The sequence below is a fragment of the Cyprinus carpio genome, chromosome A19 (assembly GCF_018340385.1).
Source record: "Cyprinus carpio isolate SPL01 chromosome A19, ASM1834038v1, whole genome shotgun sequence".
Classification (NCBI taxonomy): Eukaryota; Metazoa; Chordata; class Actinopteri; order Cypriniformes; family Cyprinidae; genus Cyprinus; species Cyprinus carpio.
Window position 1 is genome coordinate 17,852,887 of NC_056590.1, and position 22,685 is coordinate 17,875,571.

At 39.2% G+C, this 22,685-nt stretch overlaps 1 protein-coding gene across 2 annotated transcripts; it reads left to right on the top strand.

Annotated features, from left to right (window-relative positions):
- The first annotated feature begins 2,742 nt into the window (after positions 1 to 2,742).
- Positions 2,743 to 22,277, top strand: pip4p2 (phosphatidylinositol-4,5-bisphosphate 4-phosphatase 2). 2 transcript variants are annotated; one of them, XM_042776838.1, is made up of 8 exons: positions 2,743 to 2,997; positions 9,947 to 10,095; positions 11,842 to 11,948; positions 13,027 to 13,150; positions 13,478 to 13,561; positions 14,500 to 14,552; positions 16,111 to 16,201; positions 21,188 to 22,277. In XM_042776838.1, the coding sequence occupies exons 1-8, from the start codon at positions 2,892 to 2,894 to the stop codon at positions 21,329 to 21,331; spliced, it is 858 nt and encodes a 285-aa protein (XP_042632772.1). In that variant the 5' UTR covers positions 2,743 to 2,891; the 3' UTR covers positions 21,332 to 22,277. The 2 variants fall into 2 exon arrangements, with proteins under 2 accessions (XP_042632772.1, XP_018977849.1); XM_019122304.2 differs by lacking the exon at positions 13,478 to 13,561 and having other exon boundaries at positions 2,746 to 2,997.
- The last annotated feature ends 408 nt before the right edge of the window (positions 22,278 to 22,685 follow it).

A 22,685-nucleotide genomic window follows, 5' to 3' on the forward strand; every position in this document is an offset into this window, starting at 1 on the left:
TAAGCTAATATTAATCAGATTTGATGTTTTGTAGTATTACGTTCTGATCCCATTCAGTATTTATTTATTTATTTTTTTGGTATAGTGTTTTTGCATTCACTTTAGTGACCTGTATCTTTGTTCTTACAAAAGATTGGTCTATTTTTATTCTGAAATCAAATTAGACCAAATCTTTTATTGTATTACTGTCTATTGTATTGTTTGTGTTGTGTGTGTAGAAGGCCCTAACTTGTTCACTGCGACCTAATTTACCTAAGGGTACAAAATAAGTAACCAGAACCTGAACTTGGTTAACCACTACTTGGTCAAACTACTAAGACACAATCTTAACATAGTGGCAATATTTATACAACTTGCCCCAGCTCTGTAAATTCTGAACATGAACATCCTTGTGGCTGTAAATAATTTTCCTTCTGGCACTGTCGTCAAATATGACCTACAGTATGAGGGAGTGGGCTTTAGGACAGAAAATGAACATGTTCTCCTGTGATGACCAAATGCATATTTACAAGGTCAAATAAATACACTTGGGGAAAGACTAGTGGGCAACACTGACAGTGGCTGCAGCAGTGGCGGCGCTAGGTTAGGGCTTGATGGGGCTATAGCCACATCAGAACCCCCCCCACCAAATTCCTGCCTAGTGTGGAAGAGCACATCTAAGGCAAGAGAAAGGGAGCCAGGAGTGGCTAAAGTATGCGGGGCCCGCCGTCCCCGAAAGCCAACTTCTGTATGAGTGAGCCTTGACCCCCAAGGAGGAGAGGGGAGATCAGAGGACTCGAGGCTATGGAATAGCATCCTGATCCACCACTTAGCATAAGCTTCTCTGGCCAGAGGCTTCGGCCTCAGTGCACCGCGGAGGAAACGTAACTGTAAACTGTAAAGGGGGCGCAAACGCAGACCTCCTTGGTGGTTGATGTAAGAGACTACCGCTGTGTTGTCGGAGGGCAAGAACACATGGCAGCCTCTTAGGTCTGGGAGGAAGTGTTTCATTTGTGAGATGGCGACCACTCCACAGACCATGGGCAGGGTGGCCACTAATGACCGCACCCAGCCGGTGAGGGACGCATGCGTCGCTAGCATTATATAGCGACAAGGAACTCCCAGCACCGGGCCCTGAGACAAGAACCAAGGCTTTCTCCACATGACATCATATGAAATGGGTTTCCCCTCGGGGAGAACCCCTTGGTCTGGAGCCACCACTGTAGGGGTCTCATGTACAGCAGGCCAAGGGGTATCACGTTGGACGTAGCTGCCATCAGAACCAGCAGCCTCTGAAACTGCTTGACAGTGAATGACCAGTCTACTGCAGTGAGGATCAACTCGATCCAAGCAGGTGACAATTGAGCCTGCATCAAGGACCACACCACGCCCAGATACGTGATCCTCTGTAATGGAGAAAGCACACGTTTCTTGGCATTTAGTCTTAACCCCAGCTCTCTCATGTGGGCGAGAACGACATCTCGATGTCGAACCACCGTCTGCTCTGATTGAGCTAAAATCAACCAATCGTCGATATAGTTCAGTATGTGGATGCCCTGGAGTCGCAGTGGAGCCAGAGCTGCATCCACACACTTTGTGAAAGTGCGGGGTGAGAGTGCAAGGCCAAAGGGAAGAACCAGATATTGGTACGCTTTGCCCCCAAAAGCGAACCTCAGGAACTTCCTGTGAGTGGGAAGGATGCAGACATGGAAGTATGCGTCTTTTAGATCGATCGTGACAAACCAGTCCTCGGACTTGATCTGAGGCACAAGCTGCTTGAGAGTGAGAATCCTGAACTTCATTCGCATGACTGAGCAGTTCAACTGACACAGATCTAAAATGGGACGCAACCCTCAAACCTTCTTTGGAACTATGGAGTACCGGCTGTAGAACCCGGACTCTCTGCCGTGAGGAGGGACCACCTTGGTGGCCTCCTTCCTCAAGAGAGTGTCTACTTCCTGTTCCATGACCAGAGCCTGCTCGGGGCCCACCAGTGTGGGAATAACCCTGTTGAAATGAGGCGGTGAAGAACCAAACTGGATTCTGTACCCTCTCTCTAAAGTGTGCAGGACCCATTGAGACACATTTGGCAGTAGTTTTGTAAGGTCCACGCACTCAGTCCAAGGAAGGTATCCGGTGCTGGCTGAAGGTCTCCTACGCATGGAGTTATTAAATTTAGGTTAAACTCAAGCTCTGCATGCCCGTCCACTATGCCACTGTGTGGAAATAGTTGTATGAATTGTCGCCACTTTATCTATTGTAAAAAAAAAAAATAATAATAATAAAATGGTTAGAATTTACCGTGTTTTCCTGCCAGTTGACATTGAGAGTGACTGACACTTGATGGTCAGAAAAAATGACTAAATAGATGTGTAAAAAATGTGTGTAAAAAAATGTGTAATATGTGTTACACATTGTGTAAAAAAAAATAATAATAATTCTGTGGCCGTTAATAAATTATATTAATTTGTAAGTGTCATAATTGGCAGTTGGCATTAGAAGTTATATTACCAATAACAGTGGCATATGAGAAGTTTAATATCACAGAATATTTTTTAAATAGGTCTTTTTCGAAACAGCTGTATATAAAAAACACAAGGTGGCTGAATTTGTATGCTGTTTAGATAGCCGAAGCTTGTAGGCGTTCATTATTTTCACTCAATTTAATTCGTTTTTTAGCACCCCCTCTGAACTGTTAAGCCCCACCTAAGCACCCCCAACAAAAAAAATCCTGGAGCCGCCACTGGGCTGCAGAAGGGAGGGTAAGGAGGGAGGGACGGAGATCCCGTCCGGTCCAGCAGTGATTTCTCATCCTCCCGCTTACGTCTTTGACTCCGCCTCTCCACTGCCCTGCATTGAGCTCAGAGTCTCAGTGCCCCTCTCCTGTTACTCCGTGCTGATCTACTGATACGATGGCTTCCGATGGTATGGATGAACGATCCCCGCTGTTGTCAGCACCGAACTCGGGGAATGTCACGCCCACCGCTTCGCCGTACCTGCAGGACTCGAGCCCGAGAGGTAAATGTGGATAGTGATTGACATAGGAGTGCTGAATCATTGAGGGCGTATAGTAGCGGTGAGCGGGGATCTGTAGCACCCTGTTACAGCTCATTTAATATGATACATTGTCTGTAGACGACAAGGAATAACAGCACTGATGGTCATTCCTGAAGAACGGGCCTCGATCTGCCTGATATTGCCAAAATAATGGGTACAAAAACGTTGCTTTCCGGGACAAGGATACATTGTGTCGACTTTTAAGCTATAACGTTAGTTGGTAGCTAAACAGTCTGCTTTATCGACTGACACCGGTTCAGCCGGATGCAAATTCGTATGGATATTTCGAGGTCGAGGCAGTTGACATTTCGCTTGCTAGAGATGTTTTGCTTCATTCAAAGACATCTGGACGAGTCTCCATCATCATATAGGCCCAGACCACATTATACAGATTCTATAAGCATAACAAACATTAGAAGTCATCAAAACACTTGTTTACTCCTACGTAAGACGCACTGCAAACAGTAAACAACATAAAGGAGGCACAAGGAAAGATGACAATTCATTAGCGATTTGGTAAACAGAAAAACTGAAGAGTGTGCAGTTTTTGAAGGGATGCTTTTAGATAAATTCTTAGTTTGCTACATTAATGCTGGTGACACTTCGTTTTAGTTTTATTGTTACGTGTTACTATAGAAGCAACGGTAAATTATGAATAATTATAAGCGAGTAATCCTAACCCTATAGTAAGTGCATGTTGTTAATTAATGTTACTCAGTACTTATTTGTGTAATTACACTGTAACAAGGACACCTTAAAATAAAATGTTACCTTAATGCTTTTCTCAGGGATTGTTAGCAGAGCCACCACAGCATAGTGGTCAATCAATAGGAGGTTTTCAGGGATTGATTTCTAGACTTTTACATTCATTTCCTCTAATCATGAATAATTTGTTGTGTATTCGATTGCTAGGATGTAAAGAGACATCAAATCCAAGTCAGGATGGCAAAAATTGAACAGACAATTCCACCTTTTAAAAGTCTGAATAGGAAGCGAAGCACATTTGATGGTATATTTGACATACTATAAACATTTCTTTACATATTTAATAACAAAACCAGTTTGTGAGGTGAACTAAATAAATGAAGGCATTGTTAACTGAAGATTTTCAATTTTCAAGCCCTTTTTTTAAAAATGCAATACATATTTGAAATTCATTGAAATATTTGTAAACAAATGCCTGTAATCTCAAAATTACCAATTGTCTTTATAAACACTAACAGTCTGTCAGCCCATATTTGCTCTTTTGTAAATCTACCCATATTGCACTTCCTGATTAGCAGAAAAAGATTTAAGTTTTACTGTAATGATCCGCTTACACTTCATCTCATTATTCATAATGGCTTTTTTTTTACCGTACCATGATCAGGTGATGTTTACAGCGTAAACTATGTGTGCTAATGTACTCTAGCATTATCTGACCTAGTATTTCAAACCCCTGGATTACGTTTTTTTGACCAAGAGCGTTTACTCACTGAGTCTGTGAGAGGGATTAGCTTGACCTGGGTGGGGGGGATGGAGACTGCTGAGCTGGACTGGAGTCTGTGCACAACATTGCTTAGTGTGCTGAGACTGATGTTTATTCTGCAGTTGCATTTGGAAGCCAAAGCGAGATGTATTGGAAACACCTGTGTGCATCAAACCTTATGAGTGTAGAACTGTGAAAGTAACAGTCTGCAAGCTCTTTAACAATGCTCTGTGCTGTTAGACTGAGTAGAACAAAGGATACGAAAGAGCTTTGTCCTGCTGCATGACATGCATAATGTCTGCATGACATTCTGTGAATGGGTTTTAATTTAGTGATAGTGATCAGTCCTCCAAGGTGAAAACAAGACCGACTATTGCTCTCTGCACTGGTGATGTCACATAATTTCTACAAGGATCTCGCAAGATAAACAAATATTAGTTGACTGAAACTCATGCAGGTGTAGCTGTAGGCTAGGGATGGGCAGGAGGACTGAATCAACTTTGCCATAGGCCTGGGGGATTTATTAAATTTTGTTGTCAATTACCATTTTGGCTTGCAAAGATTATTGAGATACAGCTGTTATTGTGATGAAGGTTTGCAATGATTCGTTTCGAGTGCACACCTTTCTTTCACAACAGTGCACATGAATATCCTGAATATCTATATTTCATACTGTACTGTACATTGTAGTGTTGTGATACAGAATAGTGCTTACATCCATAAATCAGTATCAGCCAAAATTGTAATATCAGTGCAAAATAATGCAGTTTCGCGCATTATTAAAGGGATACTCCACCCCAAAATGAAAATGTTGTCATTAATCACTTACCACCATGTCATTTTTAATAAAAGCACTGTTCGCCCGGAACCAATTTGATATTTTGGATGAAAACCGGGAGGCTTGAGATTGTCCCATAGACTGTAACAGTGTCAAGGTCTCCTCTGTGTTCTCCATATCGCTCTTCTGTGAAGCCACTATGTTAATTTATTTTCCATATTTTGGATGAGCATTTTCATTTTATTTTTGATGTTTGGATGGATGTGTTTTGATTTATTTTTGGTGTTGATGAGGGTGTGGTGTGATTGTAGATCTAATTTTATCTGTGGGTCTCTCAATAAAAACTCACAAATAAAGAAAACATGTACGGCTTTCTTCCGTCTCAAGTTTCATTTTCCGTGGGCTTGTTTGTGGAGATCGCAAAAATAAATACAAACGCAACATAGGTCTAAAGGCTATTAATTGCCATACAATTTTTTTCTTTCGTTTTGTTAATCTGTTATGGAATATATTTATGTATTTATTCCTTTTATATATGCTATATTAATTAATTCTGCGCAACAGGTACTTGATGTGAATTCTCCTGTTCTGTTGTTTATGCTGGTATTTGCGCATGTAAATAGAAACCCCTGGAAAACAAATGTTATTTTTAATGAGTCATAAACACTTATCCATTCTAATTTATTTAATTTGATTAAATTGTAATGTAACAATCCTGTCGGTTAAAACCAAAATGAACATCCTTAGCGGGTAGGTTGATGTCAATCCAAAAATCCAGTGTAGGCTATTACACACACATTTTCTTTCTCAACCATTAATGTGACAAAACTGTGTTTACGGTGATATTTTGACATAATATTGTGTTTGTATCTGTCCACGAACTAGTCTATGAGGCGGCTTTCTGTACGTGCTTTGGATGTGTGCACAGCTCAGAAAACAGAGCATGGTAGCTACAGAAGTGTCTGCTTCACCTCGCGCTTGAAGAATGGATTAAAAATAAAATCACATTATTAATAAGTAAAAAAAAAATTATTATGAGTAGTAGTATTATTTTTTTTGTGTTATTTAGTTTATTTGGTTATTGAATCGATTTTTTATTCCCTAATTAATTAGCTACTAGCATAGGCTACAAAATATTTCATTCATGCCATTTCATGTGGATAAATATGTGCAAGGTAACTACGGGACTATGTTAAATATATTTAAATTAGTTTTTTTCATGCTAATCTCTGCTACACATGGGGTGCACAACCTCTTTCTGATATTAAACATGATAGTAAGGCAGACAGAAAGGGAGTTGCAACAACAGCTGTCTGCAGGCTCCAGGCTTGGGAAAAGGCCTCTCATCTTACAAACAGTGTGGGATGGTGTCAGAGAAATGAGACCAGTGCTTTTCATCTGCCCCTGAAGAGAAGCTATGTGCTATATTAGTATGTGAGGCATAAGGATATCTGCTTATAAACTGTCAACATGAGCCCCTACTACAATACACACGACTGCGTGAATGCATCCCACACACGTGAGACAGCAGCAACTTTATTTATAAAGACTAATTTTTATAACTTATTGAAAACAATGCAGGAGCTATTTTTTATTTTTTTTTAGCCTCAAAGGCTAATATTGTTTTGAGCAATACTCTAAACATGTCTCATCATGACATTGCATTGTTTGTTTGATCCTGACCAGCCTGACACAGCAACACTGAACCAATGGAGCGAGTTTTTGGTGGACTGTTTATTGGATCATTTTTGATGTGTGGTTTGGTGTTGCTAGTGGTGCACAATTTATACACTTCACTTTTAAAAAAATCAAAGTGGCATGGTAGATGATGCACTTGTTCATGATACAGCTGCTTTTGTGCTCATGGGGACGTAGGTTCAAACAGGTTCAGTTTTCATCATGTTCTGATCCTTGTCTATTCTGTAGAAAGCCCATTAAAGGACATGAAAACAAAGAAACAAACCTCCTAAACAAAAGCATATAAATGTGTCCTAGCAGTGTGTGGACACAACCACCCTACAATGATAAAAATCCATCCACTATTTTTTTTAATCCCTAAAAAACCTAAACAGTCTCAATAATCAAGCCGTTTTGATTTTCTGCGCGATATGATGTCATATTGCTCAAGCCCCACCCACAACCGCTGACAGACTGTCCCGTATTAGCATATTTTTCGCCCTCAGCCATCTGTATGCTGTCCACCATTTTCTCCGCGCTCGAGCAGCTTTAGCAACAACAATGTCTCAAAAACAATGCGGGTGTTTTGTAGTTTGTTGTAAAAGTGAATATGAGAGTCTTCATTTTCTCCAACATCAGAGCCTCTGAGGACGCAGTGGAGTAGTTTTGTTTTTAATGCCACAATTACACCTAAATTATATTATGTCTGCACAATACATTTTACACCTGACTGCTTTCTGGATGAGGGACGATTCAAGACAGGTTTCAAAAAGTCTCAAAAGTGACAGTTAAGACTTTTATTATGTTGCTAAAGATTTCTATTTTAAATAAATGTTGTTCTTTTGAACACTCTACTCATCAAAGAATCCTGAAAACAAAATGTGTCACGGTTTTCAGAAAAATATTAAGCAGCACAACTGTTTTCAACATTTATAATAATAAGAAATGTTTCTTGAGCAGCAAATAAGCATATTAGAATTATTTCTATAGGATCATGTGACACTGAAGACAAAATTCAGCTTTGCATCACAAGAATAACATTTTAAAATAAATTAAAATAGAAAACAATTGTTTTAAATTGTACGGAGCCCCGACACGACATGCAAGAAAAAATAAATAAATTGTGCGCACGATTTACTAATTCGTTCCCTCAATGTACTAAAACATGCACACGATTACTATTGCGTTCCATCGATTTATAATTGGGCGCACGATTTAGCAAATCGAGTGAACGAAATAGTAAATCGTGCGCACAACTTATAAATCAAGAGAATGAAATAGTAAATCGAGGGAGCGCAATAGTAATCATGTGCATGTTTTAGTACATTGAGGGAACGAATTAGTAAGTCGTGCGCACGATTTAGCCTACTATTTTTTTCCTGCATGCCATGTGCGGGGCTCCGTTAAATTGTAATAATATTTTACAATATTACTGCTTTACTGTATTTCTGATCAAACAAATGGAGCATAAGACAAAACATCTTTCAAAAACATTACAAAATCCTAGCAACAATTCACAAAATTGCAATTTTCTACTCAGTTACTTTAATGACATTTGAAACAGTATTATATAATAATATTTGGAGTAAAATGAAAAAAAAAAATTTAAAAAAACTTGAATCGAGTTTTTTGCACAACTTAGTTTTCCATTGTTATACATATTTTCAGAACTTGTTCTCTAATCCTCAAGGGATTAATAAAGCATTTTTTTAAGACAACATTTGAACTTACATATGATAAAATATCTCAGTTCTCGGACCAAGTATGTGTGTTTTTGCAGCAGCACACAGAGAGATGGATGATTCCAGACAGCTGAGGGAGGTCATGAGGCCAGAGCTGCTGTCAGTTGATTTTGCTGTGGTGTCACATGTTCAATATGGCTGCAATATGACTGTGTTGTTGGCCAGCATGATTTCAAAAATGAGAAGTGACAGACAGCAGGAGGAACATGTCTTAATTTCACTGAGAATAAACAGTGGGTGGGCCTGGATTTCACTAATACTGAAGACAAGGGGAGACTGAGTGCAGGGTTTGGCTGATGGCCCAGCTTCTGTGAAATGGATGTTAGAGAGTAATTGAAAGTGTGTGTAGGATGCACTAATTGCTAAACACAATGAATCTGCATTTTTGGGTCTGTTGAATGGGACTGAATACTACATATATTAGTGGATTCTAGCTCTAAAGACAAGAAGGCCTGTCTGGACGCAGTCACAGTGTTTGATTCATTTCTGAGGTTTTATGATTCAGGAAAATGATTATCATTGCTTATTACATGGCTCTCTAATGTACTTCATTCTGATTGGTCGATCAAAGTAAAATATTTTTGTATAATGACCGCTTAATTGCTGACCTTTATCTCAGGAAAACAAATTAGTGCATAACTGTGCTAGTTTCATGTCTATTATTGTTCTGTGGTCTCTTTTCTTCTCAAGTAATGAAATAATTTGAATTCAAATCAATACTTCATGGCCATTTATTTATATATTTGATAAATAGACTTGTAATAATGTGGAATAATACATGGAGTAATGGAACTGAGCTGGTCGTTATTGCAAAATAAACCTCTTAAGGGTGATGCAAAACCTGATCACCCTGTCTGGGTTTATTTTGCAATAATGAGTGGCTGACTTACATTATTAACATTATTAACTGACTAAGTCAAGTCTAAGTCAAGTCAAGTCAGTTCTATTTCTATTGGTTTAGTGTATATACTGTACTTGTTGTATTACATTAAACCTTCTGCTTGATTGGTTCAGAATCAGATTTCATAAATTCCTCTGCAGACCTGACCTCAGTAGGAGGTATTAAAAGATTGCTGTGTCTCGATTCATTAAGGCTTCCAGACTAGTCTCTATAATAATAGAATTATTACATAAAGAGTAAACCTTTATATTGCACAAAAGGTTCTTTATAGTGGAAAAGGTTTCTTCAGATGATGAAAATGTTCTGCAGTGACAGACTGCATGCTGGTTTCTGTCCCTCTGCAGCTGAATTACCTCCACCCTACACAGCCATCGCCAGTCCAGATGCAAGAGGAGTTCCTGTCATTAACTGTCGAGTGTGCCAGTCACTTATAACTCTGGATGGCAAGCTCCATCAGCATGTGGTGAAGTGCACCATCTGCAATGAGGCCACGGTAAGAGACCCCAACTGCAGCTTCAGCTCAGCCATGCACAGCTTTAGTCCTTCATCTGACAAACCAGTAAAATACTAGGGGTGGACAATATGGTAAAAAGCCTATATCAAAGCCTATATCAAGTTAATGCATACTTTTATGGTAGCATTTTATGTTATCATGGTGTTATGAAGAAAATGTTATAGAACATGGTAATGCCTATTTGTGGATAATCCAGTGAATTAAATTCTTTACTAATGGAATGTACACTATATTGTTCAAAGGTTTGGGGTCAGTAAGATTTGTTTTTCAAAGAAATGTATACTTTTATTTAGCAAGGGTGCACTAAATTGATCAAAAATGACTAAAATAAATGCTACTCTTTAGAACTTTCTATTCTTTCTATCAAAGAATCTTGATAGAAATGTAATGGCTGCTCAAAATTCAGCTTTTCCATCACAGGAATAAAAATGTTAAAGTATATTCAAATAGAAAACAGTTTTAAATTGTAATAATATTTCACAATAATGCTATTTTTACTGTATTTTTAGTAAATAAATGCAGTCTTGGTGAACATGAGACTTCTTTCAAAAACATTAAAATCTTACTAGCCTCAAATTTTTGAATAGGACTGATGAACTAATCTTCATCACATTTATCTTTTTATTTGGAACAAAAAATTAATGTTAGCGAATTAAGTTCCAGATTATAATACACCTAATTTAGAAACAAAGTCTGATAATATTATATGGATTGTTACAGCTTTAAATTCTTATTGATTGAGCCATATTCATAGCTGTAAAGTAGCTGATTTATGTGATCGCATATCAGTTAATATATTCAGCAAGTTATAGGTTGACAACCATAAACAACTAAACTCTGCTTTAATAAGTCTCATCTTGACTAATTTGTGGCATTTCCCCTCTGCTCATGTCTTTGCTGCTTTCATATCCAGATTCATAAAAGTTACAGTTACGACAGCATTTGCCGCTGTTGATTGCACAAGTTTTGAATCTGGACGTGAATGCGGGGTAGACACAAGCTTTATGGGAGGTGAAGTTTATTAGTGAATAATGGTTCAACTTAGTCCACAATACAGTCCTCACAGCCTTATAGAGCCTACAAGTAACTGTTTGGGATGAAGGATCCATGTGCATACATACCTGTAAGTGCTGTGTGCTCTAGTGTAATTGAATTGTCTGCATGAGAAACACTTCACATGAACAATGGATGCTTAATCTGAACTGCAGAGTCGCCTGATTCATAAAACAGCAAGAAATCATGATGTTTTAGAAAGGGGAATTCACCTGTACAATACCACAGATGAATATAGAGCTCATTTTGATTCTAGACTATAATTAGTGTCCCATTTTGTTTCATTTTATAGGGTTCCACACAGTTCTGTTTCATATTGGTTTAGTGTATATACTATACTTGTTGTATAACATTAAACCTTCTGCTTGATTGGTTCAGAATCAGATTTCATAAAGTCCTCTGCAGACCTGACCTCAGTAGGAGGTATTAAAAGGTAACTCTGTCTCGATTCATTAAGTCTTCCAGACTAGTCTCTATAATAATAGAATTATTACATAAAGAGTTGTTGGTTTCTTACAGAAGAATGCTTAAACAAGAGCATTTGTGCAAATTCAAAATCGTATAGGAGATTTATTATATTAATGCATTATATTATGACTGGCGTTACATTTCTGTTATCTTGCATATTGCGTGGTCCCGTCTGAAACATGCTGTATCGTTTTTTTTTAACAGCCTATAAAAAATCCACCAACAGGAAAGAAGTATGTTAGATGTCCTTGCAACTGCCTGCTAATCTGTAAAGATACGTCTAGGAGGATAGGATGCCCTCGGCCCAACTGGTAAGTGTTAAAGACACACTTCAGAGGGTCATTTAGTCAGTATGTGTTATCTGCAACAGTATATTACTGCGGATGTGCATTACCATAAATGCTCAACCAATCAGTGCGGTTTTGAGTTTGCACTTAGTACTATGTTGAAACATTTAATATGCTTTTACAAAGCAGTCTGAGCATTTCTAGAATTATTATAGTGAAAGAACAGCTGTGAGAATTGTGAGAAATCACTGTAAAATATATATAAATAAAATAGTGAAAGAACTTTTATGATAATTGTTGTGAATCAGAATTAAAGTATGTATTTTTATATATATATTTAAATGTACATCAGGCTTTTATGGCTCATAGAGTATGATATAGTGTGAATGGTGTCAGTGAGGTTTGTTTTTAAAGAAATTAATATTTTAGCAAAGATTCTCATGCTCGAGGAAGAAAAAACATTCAGTTTCTCTCCGTTTTATTTTGAGGCCTAAACTGAGCAAAAATATGCAATTTGGTGCAGTTGCTGCTACTTGTGTGGCCAATAAGTAAGATAATTTTTTTATTGCTTGTAATGTGATTTTATTAGTTCTTTATTTGTTCTTACTTTTATTTAAAGATAAAATGTTTATATTTATAGTTTATATGTATTTTAATGTCTTAATAATATGATTTTTGAATGCTTAGGTTTGTGATCAATTCTCAGTAGTTTTTTTTTTATTGTGAGAGCAAAACATATAATGCAGTGTAATATAATGATGATTTAGGGATGAACAAAAGCCTGATATGTCATATTTAATATTCGTTCACTTTATAAAAATCATCAGAGTGCTCAGAGCTAAAAGACATGAGTGCCACGACCTGAAGGTGAACATTTTTATAATTATACTAAAAAGCCTTTTATTTGCTTAAAATGTATAAACTTTTAATCAGATGACAGAAGGCATGCAGTAGATTGTGTACAACTGGTTTTTCAGCAAAGTTTTGATCATATTGATAATTTAAGGGCAGGGTTAGGGTTCTCAAATAAGATACAGACTTCATAGGGTTAATAAAAGCATGCAGATAGTGAAAAACTGACATTGTTTTCATGGGCCCCCAGCAGAAGGATCATCAACCTGAGTCCTGTGATGGTGATCCCAGAGGAGCAGCCCGCCCAGCCAGCTCTGCCAGTCCAGCCTGAGGGCATGCGTGTGGTCTGCGGCCACTGCGGCAACACATTCCTTGTACGGTCTCACATCTTTACATTAATATTTCCTCTTTGACCTACAGTAATGTTTCTTCCAGTGTCAGTATGTGCAAAGCAGAGAAGATCTGTGAATGCATTTGCACTACCTTTCAAAAGTTTGAGACTTTTGAAAACAGCAACATTATTTGTAACATCACAAATGACTTTACTGTCATTTTAATGCATCCTTGCGGAATAATAGTATTCATTTCTTTCTTTCAAGAAAATCTTACTGCCTTTAAACTTTTGAAGGGTAGTGTATATGTGGTGTAGAGTTTTTCCAGTGCACATGTTCTAGGTGTCCTGTGATGCCCCTGCTGTGTAGGGCAGCGATGATGATGATGATGATGATGAGTGCTCCCAGTCTTCCTCAGGCCTGGCTTTTCGCGGCCCCTCTGATCTTTTCAAGGTCCTAATACGCTGCCACCTTCTCAGTTGGTGGAACTGACCGAATGACAAACTAATTAAAAAAATCACATGATTCCAGGGCTCCAGGCTATAATTAAAATGTTTGCAAATGTGAGTGGAAAATAAACAAAAATTAAAATGTTTTACATTAAATATAGGAAAACTTTACGTGCATTCATTTCAAGTTTTGTCAGGTTTCATCAAATGTGTCAACTCAACAAATGATCCATCGCGAGACATGATGTCCATGAGCAAATGAACCAGTTCTCATGAACTTTATCATTTAAATGAATTCACAACTGCTTGCATTTGCTGTTGTGTTAAGCAGGAACAACAGTAATTGGAAAAAACAATATACTTAATAGATTACGTCGTCATAGTCTATATACTGAATCTTCCTTTCATCTACTGACTGTTAAGAACTAAAGTAAGATGCTATGAACTCAATGAATCATCTATGCTAAGCAATTCTGTATTTTGTCACCTTAAAAAAGTCATTTGGCTCCTAAATGGTTCATTTCAGTTGTATATTTTTGTCTGGAGCCCTGTGTCTCAAACGATCGTAAATCTTTGTGGCCTACAGAGTCAAGAGGCAGCAACAGAAAAAATTGGTTTACATGTTTTTTGTGAGATCTTCTGTTATAATCTTAAAAAATTCTTGTTTTTTAAATGCATTTTGCCTTTGTTCCGGGGTAAATCCACTAATTCTCCTAATATATTAGGACATGTACATGTCAGTTTATTCACAGAAATCATCACCTAAAGATTTGCTAGATATCTGAATCATTTATCAGCAGCCGTTTACACTAATATTTGAAAGTTTTGCATTGCTGGAATCAAGTTTGGTGTAGATTTTAAAATGATTCGTGCTTCTTTGCCATGCTGTATGTTTTCTTACTGTAGAACTAACCTCCTGCTTAACTCTTCTTGTTTTTGCAGTGGATGGAGCTACGATTCAATACACTGGCCAAGTGCCCGCATTGCAAAAAAATGTGAGTTGCCATTATTTGTCATAATATATCATCAAAAATGTGATGTCTGTGGCAATACTCCACCAGTGACGTGCTGTTCTCAGAAGAAATGTCATAAATCTCAAAGTGTGATGTGCCTTACCAACCGGAGGTCAAGATTGAGTTTGTACTGGCCAGTTTGGAGAAGTGAAAGTAAATAAACCCTGGTGAGTTTCAGATAAAGAGGGAGGAAATGTGATGCCAGTCTGCCGAGTGTGTCCTGCTGACATACTGAAACATGAGCCTTGCACGCTAGTGACGCTGCGAGGGAGACTTATGACAACAGATGTTGCAGCACACATGAATGGAGCTGAGAGTTTCCCAAAGCCAATCACAGATTTCCACTTGAACGCAGAGGATTTGAAGAGGCAGAGAAGGAGAGAAATTCAGCACCTTAAGCTATCGTTGTGATTCCAGAAGAATGTTTAAAAATCCCATCACATGAGAGGCATGTGAAGGGTTGTGTTAAGACTTAATGGCCCTCAAACAGGAAAAAGAGCAGACCATGTGACTCTGTGATGAAGTTCTTTTTTGACTACAAGAATTTGTAGGGCTGCCGGCCGAGAGCTCTGTGCTGGACCAAGTGAGATCGATCTTACATCTGAAACTCCTGGTACACTGGAAAAATTATACTTTGGACCAACTTAAAAAATACTACTAAAATACTCATTTGTTAAGCCAATTTTATTAGTTTTTCTCCTATTATATTTAGTTCAAGTTCTTACAAAGTCCTCAAAATATTTATTTTCCAAAGACAAAAACATTCAAACAAAGTAAAAATATTATTTATTAGAAAGACCATACTTAATCAGTATATTTTCTTTAGACATAAGCCAAAATAGTACTTATTGTAGGTCAGAATAATATTCTTTTGGATTTTTACAACTTAGATTCACCAAAAACGAAAGCTAAATTAGCTATAATATAAAGTAGAATTTTCACTAAGCAGTTCTTTAGTCAATTTAGTATTTAATTTAGTTTATTTACTATTAATAAAGTGGTGTATTTAAAAAATATGCATAATATTTTCTGGTATGTACTAAAAAATTAAGAAAACAACAATATTTGCTGCAGTCAGTAAAGCAATATTCAGTATGTGTTCTGCACAAAAACGTTCTGATGTCAAGAAAAAAAATGCTATTTAAACAAAATTGTTCAACAAAATTTATTTGTTATTTGCTTTTAGAAAACTAAACAGAAAAGGTTTAAACCCTGAAACCATGATTTTAGTTAAACCAATATAAAAATGCACTTTAAATAAATGGCACGGACATTTCACTTTTTTCAGTGTACTGTAGCTTACTTTCGGCCTAGTTTGGATATTTGTTTTTCTGTGTAGTAGCCATGAAACTCTTCTTTCCCTATGTAGGGTTGCAAGCCAAGCACTGACTAATATCTGCTATAAAACCATTATACCTCTGTACTGAGAGGCTGAAACAGCCCAGTAAAATAGCCACATTACATATGTGGTCAGTTTAAAGCTTTGTGGTCAGTTTAAAGCAACACTAGTTCTAAGCATGTGTACTATCTTTGTCTTCAGATCCTCTGTAGGCAGTGCTCTACCCAGAAGGCGCTGCTGTGCCTACATTACAGTAGGAATGATCTGCATTTTCATCGGTATTGGTTTAACGGTGAGTATTATTTAGTATAGTTTATAGTCATAGTCATAACAATTTTTGCTACATTCTATACTATCCCAAAATTTTGGGGTCAGTACGTTTTTTTTTTTTTTTTTTTTTTTTCAGAAATGCATACCTTTATCCATCAAGGATGCAAATAAACCTTTGAACTTTCTATTCGTCATAGAAAATGTAAAAATAAACTGCATCATAGCTTTCACATAAATATTAAGGAGCACAATAGTTTTCAATATTGATAATAGCAAGAAATTTTTCTTGAGCAGCAAATCAACATATTAGAATGATTTCTGAAGGATCATGTGACACTGAAGACTGGAGTAATGATGCTGAAAATTCAGCTTTGCATCACAGGAATACATTACATTTTAAAATATATAAAAATAGAAAAATTATTTTAAAATCTTAATAGTTTTTTATATGAGTTTTTTTTTTAACTGTATTTTGGTCAAATAAATGCAGCCTTGGTGAGCATAAGAGACTTATCATAGAAACATAAAAAAAAATCTTACTGACCCCAAACTTGAACATATATTAATATTTATTTCAGCGTGCATATGTATGTATATTTAGATATATTAGAATGTTTATTGATGTTACATTTTTGTTACCATGACTTACTATGAAACTATTTTGGATTGGTTTTTTTTTTGTTGTTGTTGTTTTTTTTTTGTAGTATAATAGTATACATTTATAACACTTTAATCAATGTATACATTTTTTTCTATATGACAACAATTTTTTCAATACTTAATTTTTTTAAATACCCTTTTTTTATTAAGATGGGAAATTCAGATAAAAGGGTAAATTTTCCATTTAACTTAGATATTTTAATGTACCAAAAATTATACAAAAATAAATGGGTGATGGAAAAAAATGAAAACATAAAAAAATTAGATAAAAATCATGCAATATATTATTTGTTTCACAAAGACAAAGATTCTAAATGATTTATTCATATTAGCTATCTCTGTCATGTGATGACCCACCATAATATTGATCCTAAAAGTGTTTTTCAAAGGAGTATCACTACATGACAGTATGAATAAAACAAAAAAAAACCTCCCTGGACACTATTTGTTATTTCATTACGCTCCTGGATACACAGTGGAAAATTTTATATTTTTCACTGACATGAAGCGTCTAGATTACATATGTTACCCTTGTTCCTTGAAGGAGGGAAAGGAGACGTTACGTCAGAAGAGACTGACAAATGGGGTCTCGCCGAGAGCCCAATCACCTTAGAGTGGTAACAAAATGAGCCAATGGTACACAGTGTACCTTGGTCTGCAGGATTTGCATCGCGAACTCCGCACCGCTGTGTGGTTATATAAGGAGCAGCACAAGCAACTCACATTCAAGTCTTCACTGAGGAGCCGAGCCATGTGACCCAGCCACAAAACACCACATTGCTGTCTTCCAGTGACCTGTGTAAGTGATAGCACCCTGTCGTGGGGCCAGCACGAGTGAGGGCCTATGCCAAACACAGAATGCACTGGATAGCATATTACAGCTGGACATATGCTAGCAAGCTGCCTGCTCATAGGAGGAATTACAAGGGCATATACCAACCACGTAGCGGAGATAAACATGAATCTCTAAGGTACCCAGCCTGCAGGGTGGAATGTTTTAACGACAGAGACGTCAGGGTGGCTTGCCAAAGGAAAGACAGTGCCCATGAGGAGGCTACACTCCTAGTTGAGTGAGCGCTCACCCCTAGGGGGCATGGCAGGTCTTGAACCTGATAAGCCAGGACAATAGCATCCACTGTCCAGTGGGATAGCCTCTGCTTGGAGACAGCCTTTCCCTTCTGCTGGCCTCCGTAACAAACAGAGAGCTGGTCTGAGGTCCTGAAGCACTGAGTTCTGTCTACGTAGGTGCGGAGTGCACGTACTGGACAGAGCAGCGCCAGGGCTGGCTCTGCCTCCTCCTGGGGCAGCGTTTGCAAGTTCACCATCTGATCTCTAAAAGGAGTGGTGGGAACTTTAGGCACGTATCCAGGCCGGGGTCTCAAGAAAAAAGTGAGAGTTGGCCGGCCAAAATTCCAGGCATGCTTCGTCGACTAAAAATGCCTGCAGGTCCCCGACCCTTTTAATCGAAGCAAAAGCCATCAGGAGCGCAGTTTTCATTGATAAAAATTTTAGCTCCACTGAGAGCAAGGGTTCGAAAGGGGACCTCTACAGTGCGGATAGAACCACTGCGAGGTCCCAAGAGGGAACTTGATGAAGGCAAGGTGGATTGAGTCTCCTTGCCCCTCTCAGGAACCTGATTACCAGATCATGCTTCCCAAGAGACTTACCATCAACAGAGTCTTGGTGAGCCGCAATGGCGGCCACATAGACCTTCAGGGTGGAAGGAGACAGCCTTCGTTCCAACACTTTCTGAAGAAAGGAAAGCACTGACCTGATCGGGCATCTCTAGGGGTCTTCACGAAGTGATGAAGAGGTTCCACTTCAGAGCATAGGAGTGTCTGGTAGACGAGGCCCTAGCTGAAGTGATGGTAGCTACCACCTGAGGTGGCAAAGTACCAAAACCTTCCGTGACCCGTCAAGAACCCAGACATGTATGTTCCAAAGATTGGGACATGGGTGCCAGAGGGTGCCCCATCTCTGAGAAAGAAGTTCCTTCCTAAGAGGAATTGGCCAGGGAGGGGCCAAGAACCCAGACACGAGTTCGGAGAACCAAGTCCGGCCAGGCCAATAAGGCACAACCATGCTCCTCGTCGTCCCTGATCTTGCACAAGGTCTGTGCAAGAAGGCCCACTGGGGGAAACGCATACTTGCGCAGGCCATGCGGCCAACTATAAGCCAGCGCATCCATGCCAAGGGTGCCCTCGGTCAGGGAGTAAAACAACTGGCAGTGGGAATTCTCTGGAGAGGCAAACAGGTCTACCGGACCATCTCCTAAGCATTCCCAAATCAGCTGAACCGACTGGGGATGGAGCCTCCATTCCTGGGACAAGACTGCTGATGTGAAATCTCATCGGCTGCACAATTGACCCTGCCTGGGATGTGAATGGCATGAAACAACCTCAGATGCTTCTGATTCCACAAGAGGAGATGGCGAGTGAGTTGTGACATATGACAGGAGCGTAGACCACCCTGACGGTTGATGTACGCTATGGTCGCAGTGTAGTACATACGGTCCAGTATGTGCTTGTCCCTCAGCAAGGCCTTGAAGCGGTGCAGAGCAAGCCATACTGCCAGCAGTTCGAGGCAATTGACATGCCACTGAAGTCGGGGGTCCTGTCCAGGAGGCAGAAGCTTGAGGACACAACAACAAGCCTGGACACTGGTTCTAGCGGAACACCAGCCCATAGAAATGAGAGGTCCAACCACAGGGTGAAGGTTCGGCGGCAAGTTAGAGTGATGATCACCCGGAATGTGCCCTGTTGCCATGCCCATCTCGGGACTCGGCCGTGAAGCCAGTGCTGAAGTGGTCATATATGAAGCAACCCAAGCGGTATGACCACCGCTGAGGATGCCATATGCCCCAGGAGCCTCTGAAATAGTTTCAGTGGAGCCGCTCTCTTTCTTTCGAATTGACTCAGTCAATTCAGCAGTGACTGCGCGCGCTCGCTCATAAGCTGCGTGAACATGGTGACCCAGTCTATTTCCATACCTCTCCACAGGGGAGAGTTTTCTCTTTTCCCAGTTGCCCCGAAGACCCAGACGGGTGAGGTGTCTGAGCACCAGATCCCTGTGCTTGCACAACCATGCTCGGGAGTGAGCTAGAATCAGCCAGTCGTCGAGGTAGTTGAGGATATTGACACCTCATTCCCTGAGAGGAGCCAGAGCTCCCTCCGTAACTTTTTGTAAAGATGCGGGGGGACAGGGCCAATATGAATGGGAGAACTTTGTACTAATATGCCTGCCCCTCGAAAGTAAACCGAAGAAACGGTCTTTGTCGAGGAAGAATGGAGACATGAAAGTACACGTCCTTCAGGTCAATCGCTGCAAACCAATCCAATGGATGAATGCATTCGAAAACGAACGGAAGTTTGTGAAGAGCTCGGTTCAAGGCACGGAAGTCCAGGATTGGTAGGGGCTGTAGAAGCCAGACTTCATGTCGGCTGGAGGGACCGGCTCTATCACGCCCTTTGACAGCAGGGTCACGACCTCTGCGCACATGACAGGAGCATCCTTGCCCACCAAAGCTCTATCGTTTGGTTTGTGGCAGAGGGGACTCTATACCTTTTAAGTTAATGGAGTCTCGATCTTAACGCCGAGATGGCCATGTCCCCGCAATGGGAACATGAGTCATCCACGAACACCGTCTCAGCATGCTGAAAGCCCAGACACGTGACAGAGAGATCGTGGCTGTCACGAGGAGCCAAGTATCGACCACACCCAGAAAAACATGGGCGGAATGGCATCTTTAAAAAGTTGCAAACATAACCCGAAAACTCTTTAAGAACGCTCTTTTAGAGGTGCTGAAGCGCTCAGGGGAACGCTGGAGCTTAAGAGAAGACAGGAAGCTCTTCGATGAAATGCAGAACCGCGCCGTCACACCAACACCAACTGAAGACTCGCTTTGAGAACACTCCGGTGAAACTAGCAGACTAGATGTGCTTATCTCCGAAGCAAAAGCTTGAATGTGAGCTGCTCGCGCTGCTCCTTATATACCCACACAGCGGGGTGGAGTTCGCGATGCAAATCCTGCAGACCAAGGTACACTTTGTACCATTGGCTCATTTTGTTACCACTCGAAGGTGATTGGGCTCTCGGGCGAGACCCCATTCATCAGTCTCTTCTGACGTAACGTCGAACGTGACCGACTGTAATTCACATCAGAGTCAGATGATCATTCTCACATTTTGATTTGAACCATATATTATGTTGCAGTTCCTAAAATAAGTTACCTTCCAACTAACAAGAAACACTTAAATTAGCACTTGGCAGTTGTTCAATTTGGACTGCATATAAACTATTAAACTAAGTTTGATAACTCATCACACATCCCTGGTGTTTTTCCTCTTAGGTGGGCACTCAGGACTTTGCCAGGCGTTACCATGCTACTTACGTGTCTTGGGCCTTCGCATATCTCCTGGGTCTCATCTGTCTGGTACGGGCCTGCTACTGGGGAGTGATTAAAGTTAGCTATCCAGAAAACACCTTTGCATAGACAAAGCGTCCATCCTTCAAGTCCTTAGTGTTTGATTTCTCTTGATTTGAAAAGGATACAACTGTTACAAGAACATCAGAATCCAGGGGGCTTAGGTACCTGCAAATGTTTCAGATTGAGTTATTGATTAGCTCTGATGTAACTGATTTGAACCCACAATATGATGACTTGAGGAGTTAAGGTGAAATCGCTGATTCTAAAACTAGAAAAATAATACAAATAATCATGGTACACCTCTTGGATTTGTCATGGTGGGTGGATATCAAACATATTTTATGTACTGCATTTTGTTACCAACTTGACCAAAAGAGATGAACAATTTGTCCATTGCACTAAGATTTTATGCAATTCTTCTTTTGTGTTGCTGCTAGTCACTACAGCTGTTAGGAGCTGAGAGATGTTATGTGTTCAGAGAACCTGCCGGCACCCACGGTGGCACTGTCATATTCAGATATATTTAACTGTTCTTAAAATCCTGTGCCAACATTTTTGTTGTTTTGTATCCGTCTCCCTCGGATGAAATTTAGCAGTATTTTCAAACCCATTTTGGCTGCTTAAACTCACTGTGAGCAATAACCATGCATTTTTGTGGCTTTAAAAGAAAAACTGCATGTTCACAGACACCAGACCTCTAAAACAAAAATTCTGGGGTCAATACAAGTTAAGCTGATTAGACAGTACTTGTGGCATAATATTAATTGAATAACACAAAAATTTTGACAAAAAAAAGCACTGGAAGTGAATGGGACCAATTCATAAATGTTAAAATATTAAAATATTCAGTCTTCCGTTAGTATAAGAGCAAGATGTAAATAATATGAGATTTTATATGTGAAAAAAATTACACTACCATTAAGAAGTTTGGGGTCAGTAAGATTTTAATGTATCGGAAAGAAGTCTCTTATGCTCACAAAGGCTGGATTTATTTGATCAAAAATACAGTAAGATAAGTAATATTATAACATATTGTTACAATTTATGTTAAAATGTAATTTATTCCTGTGATCAGCATCATAACTCCAGTCTTCAGTGTCAAACGATCCTTCAGAAATAATTCTAATATGCCGATTTGCTGCCCAAGAAACTTTTATTATTAGTAATGCTGGAAACATTTTTGTTGCTTAATATTTATCTGGAAATGTGATACATTTTATTTTAATGTTTCTATAATGATTAGAAAGCTCAAAAGTTCATTTGAAATATAATTTTTTGTAATAATGAATAATGGGAGCGAATGACCAGTGCTCTCTTCCACCTTCAATTCCACGACTGAGGTGAGACCCTTGAGCAAGACACCGAACCGTGTGTGTGTTCAGGGTGTGTGTGTGTGTGTGTGTGTTGTTGTGTGTGTGTG

Coding starts and splice junctions, on each gene's coding strand:
- pip4p2 (XM_042776838.1), top strand. CDS start 2,892: ATGGCTTCCGATGGTATGGATGAACGATCCCCGCTGTTGTCAGCACCG. Junction 13,562..14,499: donor GCCCCTCTGATCTTTTCAAG/GTCCTAATACGC, acceptor TTGTTTTTGCAG/TGGATGGAGCTACGATTCAA. Junction 14,553..16,110: donor TGCCCGCATTGCAAAAAAAT/GTGAGTTGCCAT, acceptor CTTTGTCTTCAG/ATCCTCTGTAGGCAGTGCTC.